General features: G+C 38.9%; 2 protein-coding genes across 2 annotated transcripts; both read right to left on the bottom strand.

Moving 5' to 3' along the window:
- Positions 1 to 5270: 5270 nt before the first annotated feature.
- LOC102954962 (olfactory receptor 7G2-like) lies at positions 5271 to 6219 on the bottom strand. Its single transcript, XM_007090713.2, has one exon. It carries the CDS (start codon positions 6189 to 6191, stop codon positions 5271 to 5273), a length of 921 nt encoding a protein of 306 aa, XP_007090775.1. The 5' UTR covers positions 6192 to 6219.
- Positions 6220 to 12095: 5876 nt separating this feature from the next.
- LOC102955263 (olfactory receptor 7G2-like) lies at positions 12096 to 13034 on the bottom strand. The gene has a single exon (XM_015541336.2). The coding sequence runs from the start codon at positions 13032 to 13034 to the stop codon at positions 12096 to 12098; it is 939 nt and encodes a 312-aa protein (XP_015396822.1).
- Between the last annotated feature and the right edge of the window lie 873 nt (positions 13035 to 13907).

Here is a 13907-nt window from a genome sequence, read left to right as displayed (position 1 = left end):
CAGGCTCTGAGCCATCAGCCCAGAGCCTGACGCGGGGCTCGAACTCACGGACCGCGAGATCGTGACCTGGCTGAAGTCGGACGCTTAACCGACTGCGCCACCCAGGTGCCCCAATTCAACCCTGTTTTAATAACAATCTCAAGAAGACCTACACATACTACATTTGAGCTAAAAACATATAATTTCCTTCCATGGATAGATAAATATTACCTGGATTAATACATGTGATAATGTAGGAAATATGCCTTAAAAATGCAAACACTAAGGGCTAATGTTATGTATGGCTCATTGAGTGCTGATTTCACCTGTGCATATTATATTTAGCAGTTGCTGATATAGTCTATGTACTCAAGTGTAACAGACATTTGTTCTCTTTATAAAATTTCATTACCAACTTTTCCCAATTCAATATTAATGGCTTAAATACACTTTTTTTTTCACATCAAGGACCATGGGTTAAAATTATGGTTCTTGGCTATCCATATTGTTGCACTAAATTACAAATTATCAGAGTAGCAGTCAATCTGTGATGCCATATGGCTCTGAGGATGTAATCATAAGATTTGAGGACTGTTTACTTGTTGGGGACAAGAAATTTTATTTTAGCTGTAGGATACAATTTTTTTTTTAAAGTAGACTTCATGCCCAACACAAAGCCCAAAGTGAGGCTGGAACTCACAACCTAGATCAAGACCTGAGCTGAGATCAAGAGTCGGACATTAACCGACTCAGCCACTCAGGCACCCCATGTTATGAGACAATTATTAAGACATTGACAGAGACAAGTGATCAGAAGCAAGAGCCCAGATATGAACGGGCAACTTTTTTTATTGAAGAAGTGGGATTACAGTGAATGAATGAACTAATTAAAAGGTACAGGGACATAAAATGAATTTAGCTACCGATATCACATCATAGTCAAGGTCAAACTCCAGGTGGGTTCATGCCTCAAATGTACAAGCCAAAGCTATAAATCCTTTATTTTGAGGTAAGTATGGGTTATAGAAACAAGACTATTGAGAACAAACCACTCAAGAAAACATTGACAAATTCAACAGTAGTAAAACTAAGCATTTATGTTCATCCAAAACACATTGCAACTTATTTACAAAATAAAGTACAAAGTTTTTGAAACAAATTTTCAATGTATGTAACTAAAAACAATTTACCATCTCAATTAAATAAAAACTCCTATGAACTAATAAGAAAAAATAGGTAGCTCAATAGAAATACCATAAATAGATATTTCACAGAAGAGGAAAAATAAATGGCCCATAATAAGTGACAAGATACTCTCTCTCAGAATAAGAGAAATCTAAATTATTGAGATAATGTTTTACAACCACTAGATTGTTAGAGTCGTGTTAGGAAGTGATGTGGATCTCAAGAAACATCATATGAGAATTAAAATTGACTCAACCACTTTGAAAAACTTGTTTGAACCACCCAAAGGAGAATAGGCCCTTATATCCAATAACTTGGTTCCTAGTATAAAACTTTCCCTCATTTTTGCCAGGAGATACATATGAGATTATTCAAACTGTGGTATTCATAATAGTGGAAAACAAGCTACCAAATGTTCTATCCATGTAGGAATGGACTACTATTTTGTGATATCATCCTTCACAATGTCAAATTATATGATATAGAAAGTGAATAAATTAGTGCTATACCCCACAAAAGGTTTGAAACCCAATGGCAAAATGATGCAAAAAATAAGACACAGAATTCAAACTTAAAGACTAAACTTTTAATAAGTTCAAAAAGAGGCAAATTTATTTGTAGAATATAGTTAACAAATGGTATAGGGATATATACAGGGTGATAGAAAGACGCAGTTGAATCCTATGAATATGTCTGAGTGTAGAGGAAACATGACAAAATACAGGCAATTTCATAGAATTCAATGGACTAAAACATTAAAGAAATGGTGCATATAGAATTCAGAATAGTGGTTACCTCTGGGATGGGAAAGGTGTTGTGACCTGGAAACTCTTTGAGTATATTCTTTTTCTTTTTAAAAACATTTTTTTTAACGTTTATTTATTTTTGAGACAGAGAGAGACAGAGCATGAATGGGGGAGGGTCAGAGAGAGAGGGAAACACAGAATCTGAGGCAGGCTCCAGGCTCTGAGCTGTCAGCACAGAGCCCAACGCGGGGCTCGAACTCATGGACCGCGAGATCATGACCTGAGCCAAAGTCAGATGCTTAACCAACTGAGCCACCCAGGCGCCCCTCTTTAAGTACATTCTATGCTTTAACCTGGTAATGGGTATTATGTTTTCATCATATTACCATTTAAGAACTATAGATGTATTTTATATGCCACTTCATCTACGATGTTTTAACGAGTAAAATTGAAGTAAGGTCTTTCATATTCTGAAATACAAATATATTCTTCCACTTTCTTTTAATATTTATGTCATGTTTCTCAGACTTTGGAGTGTATCAGAAATTTACAAAGTACTTGTTTACAAACTCATCCTTTCGATGTCTCTCCAGTGATACAAAGTCAGTAGTTCTCAGAGGCAGATCAGAAATCTGCAGTGTGGACAAGTGCCTCAGGCCATCCATCTGTGCAGGTGTTCTGTGGGTGTCAATGGAGAGAGTTCTGCATCAGAAGACTCACCAGGGCAGCAGGCAGGGAGCTGTCCCCCAGCTGGGTGCTGACACAATACCTCCTCAAGGAATGGCACTCTTTTGGTTATCCTGGGAGACCTCTGTCCTTCTCCCCTAATACACACATCCATAAAGATACTTCTGTCTGATGGCTCCACATTTTTGTACTTGTGGAAAAAGTGATGGCCCCTAATGCTACCAACTTCTTTTCTCCTGTCTTATTTTACACTCAACGTCTTCTCTGCAGAAACACTGTTTTCTTCATAATAACACATGATAATGTTTTGCATAAAAGCCCTAATTTAGTAGCCAACTCTTTAAGACTTCAGTCATTCCATCAATTTTACTCAGTCATATATGTCTGTGTGGACCCCTCCTGAGATGAGTGAGAAATACTGCATGGAGAGGTAACTAAAGAAATAAATTAAAGCACAGATAATTCTTTTATTTTTTTAAGGTACATTCTTTTTTTAAATTTTTTTTTTCAACGTTTTTTTTAAATTTATTTTTGGGACAGAGAGAGACAGAGCATGAACGGGGGAGGGGCAGAGAGAGAGGGAGACACAGAATGGGAAACAGGCTCCAGGCTCCGAGCCATCAGCCCAGAGCCTGACGCGGGGCTCGAACTCACGGACCGCGAGATCGTGACCTGGCTGAAGTCGGACGCTTAACCGACTGCGCCACCCAGGCGCCCCCAAGGTACATTCTTAATACATCAAAGAGGGGCACCTGGGTGGCTCAGTGGGTTAAGCGTCTGACTCTTGATTTCTGCTCCGGTTATGATCTCAAGGTTCGTGAGATGGAGCGTCGTGTTGGGTTCTACACTGACAGTGCAGAGCCTGCTTGGGATTCTCTCTCTCCCTCTCTGCCCCTTCCCCTCCCTCTCTCTCAAAATAAGAAGGCTTTTTACAAAATAAATAAATGAGTAGGAATCAAAGCAAATAGAGTGTCAGAAAAAAAGATGAACACCCATTATCCTACCTACTCAATAATTAATGATTATATTGCTCAGACCAGAAAAGCTGCAGTAAAGATAAACATATAAATGTAGAAACAGGTGGCAAAAAGATGTGAGTTCAAAAGGATTATTAAACTTATGTATATAGATAAGATATGAAAAACTATGATACCAGTTAGATGCTGTTGAGTTCCCCAGTATGTCAGGCATTGTATTAGGTGCTTGTAATAGTTATGACAGTTGATTGTTCAACAAGAATTAACCTCAGAAAGTCAGTCTAAGGCTTTGATTTTAATCATTTCTCCCACACCAGTAATTAGATTAAGAAGGAGCATATGATTCTCTTCTCAGCGATGAGACTTAAGGGGATATCTTCTGAATGATGCCATGGAAAGACCAATTATCAAATAGCTCAGGGAAAGACAGTATTCTGTCCCTGGGCATCATGACTGAATATGACACCTGTGTCTGCTGCCACCATCTGTCCTTGAATGAAGCCACTTCATCTAAAGCTAAATAAATTCCTACTCTCCCATCCATGTACATTCCCTATCTCTGAAGTCCCTGTATGAAAAATAGCTCCTGGAGAACCTGAGTGGCTCACTCGGTTAATACTCTGACTCTTGATTTTGGTTCAGGTCACAATCTCATTATTTGTGAGATCAAGCCCCAAATGGGGCTCTGTACTGACAGCGTGGAGCCTGCTTGGGATTCTCTCTCCCTCTCTTTCTGCCCTTCCCCTCATGCTCATGCTCTCTCTCTCTCTCTCAAAATAAACAGGTAAACTTAAAAAAAAAAAGAAGAAGAGGGGTGCCTGGGTGGCTCAGTCAGTTAAGCATCCGACTTTGGCTCAGGCCATGATCACACAGTTTGTGAGTTTGAGCCCCACATCGGGCTCTGCACTAATAGCTCAGAGACTGGAGCTGTCTTAGGATTCTGTGTCTCCCTCTCTCTCTACTCCTCCCCCAATTATACTCTGTCTCTCTCTCAAAAATAAATATTAAAAAATTTTTTAAAAGAAGAAAAAAGATAGCTAACTTTCTTGTTTGAGAATATTAAAGAAATTGTTCTTTTTATTATAAGAACCAAAGACTTTCAGTTTCAAGTTCACATATCTCACAACTGCCTAAAACCACTGAGATAATCAGATTTCACTGATGCTACAGATGATAAAACTGAGTTTGGTGGATTCTTATGTTGCTCCAGAGAGATAGAGTTTGATAGAGACAACTCTCAGTGATTACTGCGTGGGAGTAAGAAAGGCCAGCTTTCTTGCCTCATGGTGTATGCCTGTCTGGGGGAAGATTCTCACGGTCTTAACTGTGGGATAAGGTGGAAGTTAGTCTGTACCTGTAACCATGACGTTGCATATACCTTTTGCCTGCCCTATCCATCTTCTCCCACCTTATTCTGAACATGCTGTCCCCCAAAATCACTATAACAAGATCCCAGGATTCAGGTTCTCCCTCTATGGAACATGACCCAAAAAAACTGATTTTAGACATTTGAAATCACTTGTCAAACATCACAAAATCAGATATGAAGCCCAAGTTGATGTGGCCATCATGTTATCTGGTCATTTTAGATGATCTTGGTGATAGATATGAAACACCAGAATACCTTTTACTTTGTTTGACTCATTCTGAAAATCTGACCCAAATATGATGACAGAATCATTAAATAAAAGTTATCCTACCTGATGATTCTTCTCAAGGCTTCCTTCATATCCCTGTTATGCAGGCTATAAATAAAGGGGTTCATCAATTGAGGAACCACAGTGTACATCACTGAAGCTACTGAAGTCTTTCTGGAAGAGTCAGTAACTGCAGAACTAATGTACACCCCTAATCCTGTCCCATAGAACAAGGAAACAACTAAGAGATGAGACCCACAGGTGGAAAAGGCTTTATAATTTCTGCCAGCTGATGGCATTCTTAAAAGTGAAGATAGAATTTTAGTATAAGAGAAAATGATCCCAAAGAGAGAAATACCACTCAGTGTACTAGCCATAAAATTAGCCAAGAGGGTATTGATGAAGGAATCAGAACATGCAAGCTTGATGACCTGTGCAAGTTCACAGAAAAAGTGGGGGATTTCCAAGTCAATGCAGAAGGACAATTGCAACACCATCATACTGTGGAGGAGGGCATCCATGATGCTAACATACAAGGGGAGGAGAATTAACAATCCACAGAGGCAGGGGTTCATGATGACCGTGTACCTCAGTGGGTGACAAATGGCAACATAGCGGTCATAGGCCATTGCTGCAAGGAGAAAATTTTCAAAACCAAGAAAAACCAAGACAAAGCAGATCTGGGTGATGCAGCCTGTGTAACTTATGTGCCGATTCTGTGCCTGGATGTTCACCAGCATCTTTGGGATCATGGTTGTGCTTAAACAGATGTCAGTAAAAGACAGGTTGGAGAGGAAGAAGTACATGGGGGTGTGGAGGTGGGAGTCAGAGATGACAGCCAGGATAACGACCAGGTTTCCCAAGATGGTGACCAGGTACATGAGCAGGAATAGGCAGAAGAGTATGGGCTGCAGTTCTGGATCCTCGGTCAATCCCAGAAGAAGAAACTCTGATACATCCGTTTGGTTTCTGGGTTCCATGTTGTTGATATAAAATATTGGGTGACAAGAGAATAAAATGTATGGCCACTGGACCAACAGCAACAGTACCTGGGAATTTGTTGGAAATTGCAATTTTTGGACTCCAGACTTATTGAGGAAAAGCTCCAGGGTGGGTGATCAGCAGTCTACTTTAACAAGGTCTCCAATGATTCTGACATATGATAAAGTCTGAGAACTGCTGTTCTAGAAAAATGTTTATCTATATTGTGAACCTAAATGGATATTTGAATCTTTCCCTCTGTGTATTTCTCCCTGCATCCTTCTTCTTTCCCTCATCTTCTTCCCTCCATTCAGTTAATCAGCCAAAATTCTAATGAGCAATGAATGTCTAACACATTGTGTCAAGTCAAGAATGAAATAGAGAAGACATGGCATTATTCCTTTAGAATTATTCCACACCTTCAAACAATCAGAAATATAAGAATAAAATTACAAAATCAGTCTCATCTTTAGGGATCTTCTTCCGCTAATACAGTAGGTGACATATGATTACAAACAACAACAACAACAACAACAACAACAACAAAAAGCCCAAGCTAAATGGGAGAAAGGATGAAATGCATAGACATATAAAAATAATAGCAATTTGTCTTTGGAAGACAGACTCATAAGATGACACTGGCACCAGGCATCCTAAGAGGCTTGTCCCTGTGCAATAGTGATTGTCTTTTCTTGTGGGACACAGTGGCCATCAGAGGATCAATCACTTGGTATAATACTTAGATCCACACACTCTGAACTGAATCCAGGCTCCAGTACTTGCTTTGTGAATAGGGAAAAGGTTTTAACTGTATTAGAATCTCGGTATTCTTGTGTGTATATTAGGAACTATCAGAATACTTTATGGAGTTGTGATGATAAAAAATGAATAGGCTTGGGGCGCCTGGGTGGCTCAGTCTGTTAAGCGTCCGACTTCGGCTCAGGTCATGATCTCACGGTCTGTGAGTTCGAGCTCCCTGTCGGGCTCTGTGCTGACCGCTCAGAGCCCGGAGCCTGTTTCAGATTCTGTGTCTCCCTCTCTCTCTGCCCCTCCCCTGTTCATGCTCTGTCTCTCTCTGTCTCAAAAATAAATAAACGTTAAAATAAAAAAAAAAAGAAAGAAAAAAAATGAATAGGCTTAAATCAGTCTGCGCAGTGTTTAGCTAATGAGACCCTCATAGTGACATTTCCTATTGTGATTTTTTTTTCTGTCATAAACAACAGCATCTGGCATGTTTCACTCCTAGGATGGGTTGGGGCAAGTTGAGGAAAAAGAAAAGTAAGAAGACATCCTTAGTGTGATAATTGCAAATTTCAGGAATGGGTTTACGTGCTGAAACTCCCTTGGAGAATCTTGATCATATTACAGGGGAAAGGGGAGAATATCAATATATCAATGTTTATTTGGCATGGACATAAAGCAATTAAAATAAATTAAATATTACAAGAAATTGGATCTGTGAATCAATATAAGAAATGAAAACCAACAAGAGATAAAATTATTCATATAAAATACCATAAATATATACACACATATCATATACATATACACACATACAACATGAAAGCATGCTTGGGGGACACCATTACTCTGGTGTTTCCTCTGTGAGGAGGAAATAAGGGGTACAAGAAAAGAATGCCTTCTGCATTTACATTATTTTGTTAATTAAAAAAATAGACATGAGATGATATAGTAGAATGCCAACGTGTTAATTCTGGAAATGTGTTAATGGTAGCATATTAAATGTATTGTTATAATATCTATGCCATTCTTGTAATTTAAAATATGTGGTATTTTTATGAAAAGGAATGCACAGATAAAGGAGATAGCCTGCTCTGTCTGAGTCTACACTTCTTTCTTCTAGGTTTTCACAGCCAGGCTACAAATATAACACCAAGGTTCTTCTGTATAATGTACGGGAGTTAAAATGAAGCTGATATCTCTCCCTTCCGCCACCAAAGGATACAAGTAAGTGTCAGAGAATTTCATAATAGTCATCATGTTTGTGAAGGGGAGGATTTAAGCTCATGAGCAAAATGGTTCCTGCCATTAAATAGACGGAATAGAAAACTAGCAGAATAAGAGCCTCATTAGCATTGTTGAGGAGGTACGAAATAACATGTCAAGATGATGATATTCAAGCAGGAGTCCCATTGGGGATTTAGTACTGGTCATCTTAGGCATGGACTCTCCGGATGGCTATGCAGGGTTACAACTCTAGTAAACACCTTCCCTCATGTCCAAAGCATTGTCTAAGGGACTCTCTGTTACCTGGCTGACATCATTGCTGGATGACACTTGACATCTCTGGATTTGAATGATGGAAACAGAAGGTCTGCTCTGATAAGGGCAGAGCGATCGAGTGAAGCCCCACATTTCTAGGCAAGTGGGATCATTTCTGGGAGGTGCCTCACGTGTTGTTTCCTGACTGGGCAGGGCTGTTGAGTGAGGTGGTCATAGACAGACTATTTGCAGTCTCTGCATCCCTGAGGGTTCAATATCCAAAGCTCCTCATTAGATAAACACTTTTATTGTTATTTGGATCCCAGGACAGTGTAGATCCTTAAAGACTAAAACTGTAGAAGAATAGAATTCAGGATAGTTGATCCCTGACCCCGTGAGGTCACACACACACACACACACACACACGCCATGTAGTTCTCTCCATCTGTTCATGCTCACCCCCATTTCACATACTTTGCATGTGTGGACACACCATCCTTCTCTAATTGGATTCCTGTCTTTAAATTTTTTTATGTTTATTTTATATGAAAGAGAGAGCACAAGCGGTGTAGGGGCAGAGAGAAAGATGGAGACAGAATCTGAAGTAGGATCCAAGCTCTGAGCTGTCAGCACAGAGCATGATGCTGGGCTCAAACTCAGGAGCCATGAGATGATGACCTGAGATGAAGTCGGATGCTCAACCAACTGAGCCACCCAGGCGCCCTTGGATTCCTGTCTTTAGATATAAGCAAGGGCATCTCTATCTAATTAGTGATATCAGGAAACCAGATTCTAACTCTAAGTGTGAAAATATGTTTATATATGTGGGTATAAAAATATATATTTATAAATACAGATAAGCTACATAAAAATGCAAACAGTGATGATTTTTTCCAAGAGTCATTGAATGTTTCTTGAACATTAATTTTCATTCTGTATATTTCATATGGCAGATTTGAGTCTATAATCTGTAAACAATTCTGACTGTGATCAATATAGACAAGACTTTAGAATTTCATAAACAACATTTTCAATTTCATCATGATGGTTTCAGTGTACATTTTTTTCACATCAGTGGATCATGGGTTGAAATTATGACACTTTTTAAAAAATAGAGTTATGGGAAATTACAATGTCATGGAGAAGGCAATAGTATGCTGGTTCATCCATATTCTCCATGAAATGAGTGTGATTTCAGCCATAATTTAATAGGTAAAGATGCTGCTTCATGTTAATACTTAATTACAAACTTTCCATTATTTAATGAATTTAATATATTCATGCGCTTATCAATTTATTTTTATCACATGTTAACTTTTCTATATAACTTCATTTTTAAATCAATAGAGTTCTTGCTCTAGTATTTGAAACCAACATGAGACAATGTGGCATTTGAATGTCATCCCTTGGGGCACCTGCATGGCTCAGTTGGTTGAACATCTGACTCTTGATTTCAGCTCAGGTCAGGATCTCATGGTTCATGAGTTCAAGCTATGCCTGGGGTTCCCCACTGACGTGCAAAGACTGCTTGGGATTCTCTCTCTTTCCCTTTCACTCTGCCCCCCCCTCTGTTTGCACATGTGCGTGCTCTCTCTCTCTCTTTCTCTGTCTCTCTCTCTCAAAATAAATGGGTGAACTTAAAATAAGTAATTTCTTTAAAAAAATAAGAGAAGAGATAACATGTTGGCAAAGGTGTGGAGAAAAGGGAATGCTTGTGCACTGTTGGTGGGATGCAAATTGCTACAGCTACAATGGAAAACAGTATGGAGGTTCCTCAAAAAATTAAAAATAAAGCTACTATATGATCCAGCAATTCCACTTCTTGGTATAGATCCAAAGGAATTAAGATCAGGATCTTGTAGTGATATCTGCTCTAGCATGTTCACTGCAGCATTATTCACAATGGCCAAGTTATGAAAACAACCTAAGTGTCAGCAGATGAATGGGTAAAGAAAACATAGTATATATACAGCAAAATATTATTCAGCCATGAAAAAGTAGGAAATCCTGTCTTTTGTGACAACTTGGATGAACCTTGAGGACATTATGCTGAATAAAATGAGTCAAACAGAGAAAGACAAATACTGTATAATGTTATATGTGGAAAATCTAAAAGAGTTAAACTCACAGAAACAGCCACCAGGGGCTGGAAAGTGGGGAAAATAGAGCGTTGGTCAAAGGATATAAAACTTCAGTTATAAAATTAGCAGATTCTGGGGATCTAGTATAGATCATGATAATTATAGCTAATAGCAGTATATTATATACTTAAATATTGATAAGAGAGTAGAATCTTAAATATTCTCACCACTAGAGAAATGGTAATTAAGTGCCAGGATGGAGGTTTTACCCATGCAATGGTATAAAATCTGCACATTGTATACCTTAATTTTACACAATGTTATATATAATTATATCTCAGTAAAGCTGGGAGAAAATGACCAAATACTGGAAATTAAATACTGACTGCATAAATCCAATTTCTGTCACCATGGTTACATTGCCTCCTCTTTTTTTCTGGGTCATTTCCATTTCTGTTTATCTTATAAGGACACATGTGATTCTATTTAGGGCTACCCAGAAAATAAGGGAATAAGCTAATATACAAAGACTCCAAATAAGTACAATTCACTCTTTTATCACAAAATGTTAATATGTTAGAGGACTAAGACATGGACAAATTCTTTTGAGGACCACCATACAACCTGTTGCCATTGTGGTTCTAGTTGACTCTTCTAGTTGACTCTGTGGAAAATTCTATAATCATCTGACTCAAGAAAGGACAGTCAAAATTCTTTCTCTGAGAATCATGCCCAAATATGACATCTCCATCTGGTGCCACTACCTCATGACCCTGAGGAGAACCAATCCTAGGTCAATAGAACCCATGGAGGACTGAATGAATCTCTACTACCCTGTTCCTGTACATTCCCTGCCTCTAAGTGCCTGTAATGAAAGATAGCTCTCTATATTGTTGGTAATATTAGAGTTAGGGATTCTTTTTCTTATTGCAACTGAAGATTTCATCACTGATAAAGTTTGAATATCTCACAATCATCTCAAACCACTGAGATAATGTAATCACATAATTTTCATAGATAATACAATGAAATATGGTAGGTGATGAATTTCCTCACAAACATACAGTTTATAGTCAACAAATTAATTACTAAATAGGTATATAAAAGGTCAATTCCCCTACTGTATTATAGGTATAACTCCTAAGTGCAATTGCCATGGCCCTACACTGAAATCAGGTGGAAGCTAGTCTCTAGATATGACCACAGTCTTGCTTCAATAGTTTCCCTGTCCTATATACTTTCTTCAGTATTCTTTCTGACAGTGATCCAAAACAAAACAAAACAAAAAAATAAAACAGAACAAAAGAAACCAAACCCAAAAAACCATTATAACTAGAACCCTTGCCTCAGGCTCTGCTTCTGCATAAAACCCAAGCAAAGAAGCTGAATTTAGAGAATTGAAATCATGTGTCAAACATCATAAGACTAATCAAAAAAAGCAAAGTATGTTTCAACCCCAAGTTAAAATTAGCTTGAGCAATCTGTTGCCTGGCTAGCTTAGAAGAATTCGGTGATGGAAGAATCAAGAATTATGGCTCATCCAGGATTCCTATCCCTTTGCCTCCTTCTAGAAACCCAAGTCCAAAACATATGGCACAATCACAGCAAAGAAGGCATACCATTGATGAGTTTTCTCAAGGCTCCCTTCATGTCTCTGTTCTGCAGGCTATAGATAAAGGGGTTCATCATTTGAGGAACCACAACATACATCACTGAAGCTACTGCAGTCTTCTTGGGAGAGTCAGTAACTACAGAACTAATGTACACTCCAACAACTGTTCCATAGAACAAAGAAACAACTGATAAGTGAGATCCACAGGTGGAAAAAGCTTTGAGCTTTCCCCCTGCTGATGGCACTCTCAAAACGGAGGAAACGATTTGAGTATAAGAGAAAATGATTCCGGAGAGAGGAATACCACCAAACAGGCTAGCTACAAAATATATCAGGATGTTATTGATGAGGGTATCAGAACATGCAAGTTTGATGACCTGAGCAAGTTCACAGAAGAAGTGAGGGATTTCCAAGTCCTTGCAGAAGGATAACCGTAGCACCATCAGACTATGGAGCAAGGCAACCACAGCGCTAAAGAACAGTGAGAGTAGAATCAGCAGAACACAGAGTTGGGGGCTCATGATAACGGTGTACCTCAAGGGGTGACAAATGGCCACATAGCGATCATAGGCCATTGCTGCAAGGAGAAAATTTTCAAAACCACCAAAAGCCAGGACAAATCCAACCTGGGTGAGACAGCCTCTATACGTGATGCTCTGATTCTGTGCCTGGATGTTCACCAACATCTTTGGGATCGTGGTTGTGCTTAAACAGATGTCAGTAAAGGACAGGTTGGAGAGGAAGAAGTACATGGGGGTGTGGAGGTGTGAGTCAGAGATGGCGGCCAGGATGATGAGCAGATTTCCCAGGATAGTGACCAGGTACATAGACAAGAACAGGCAGAATAGGAAGGGCTGCAGTTCTGGATCATCTGTCAATCCCAGGAGAAGAATTTCTGGAACACCTGTGTGATTTCTGGGTTCCATTTTGAAGAATCTAATGGAAATGGAAAAGATGGGTTAAAAATAAAATAAAGTGAATAGTCCCTGGATGAGCAACAGTAGCATCATCTGGGAAATAGTTAGAAATGCAAATTCTTGGTATCACTCCAGATACACTGCTGATAAACTCTGAAGTAAGGACCAGCAATCCAAGTCTTAACAAACCCTCCAGATAAATTTGATATACATTGAAGTTGGAGAGCCAATGCTTAAACAAAAAGAAATCTTTATGTATATGGTAAACCCAAGAGAATATTCAAATCGTTCCCTCTGCTAATTTCTCCCTTCATCATCATCTCTTACTTTGCTCCACTCAAAGTTTTGCTTTGATTTTTATTGATCACCAACTCTTTTTCACACATTGTGCCTAGTGCTAAGACTGAAACAAAGAATAAACTATGGCACTTCCTTCAGAAATATTCCTCATCTCAAACATACAGAAAGACGAGAATAAAGTTATCCAATCTCTGTTAAGAGTTTGGTGTCCAAACCTTGGAATGCCTCAGAATCAACTGAAGGGTTTGTCAAATTACAGATGAGTTACATCGTACCATCACTCCATTTATCTATAGGAAAACTTAGGTGAGGTGAAGTACACAGTGCCTGGAAAAGATAAGATGTTAAGTGGTTTGACAGCTCAGCTGACTGTCTAGACCAATTATTGGTAATGCCCCTGGATAATACAGAATTAGCATTCCTAAACCAACACCCAGATTTCATAAAACTTCCTTTAAAATCTTAATGTAGTCATCTTGAACAATGCCCCAAATCTTTTCCCTTGTCTACAGCACATGTCCACCCCTACTCATGAAGTATGGTATAGTAGGTGCACGACATCCATCCCAGTATCTGCTCTGT

Source organism: Panthera tigris, chromosome A2, assembly GCF_018350195.1.
Source record: "Panthera tigris isolate Pti1 chromosome A2, P.tigris_Pti1_mat1.1, whole genome shotgun sequence".
NCBI lineage: Eukaryota > Metazoa > Chordata > Mammalia > Carnivora > Felidae > Panthera > Panthera tigris.
The sequence above is the reverse complement of the archived record's forward strand: the minus strand, read 5'-3'. Positions and strand labels throughout refer to the sequence as shown.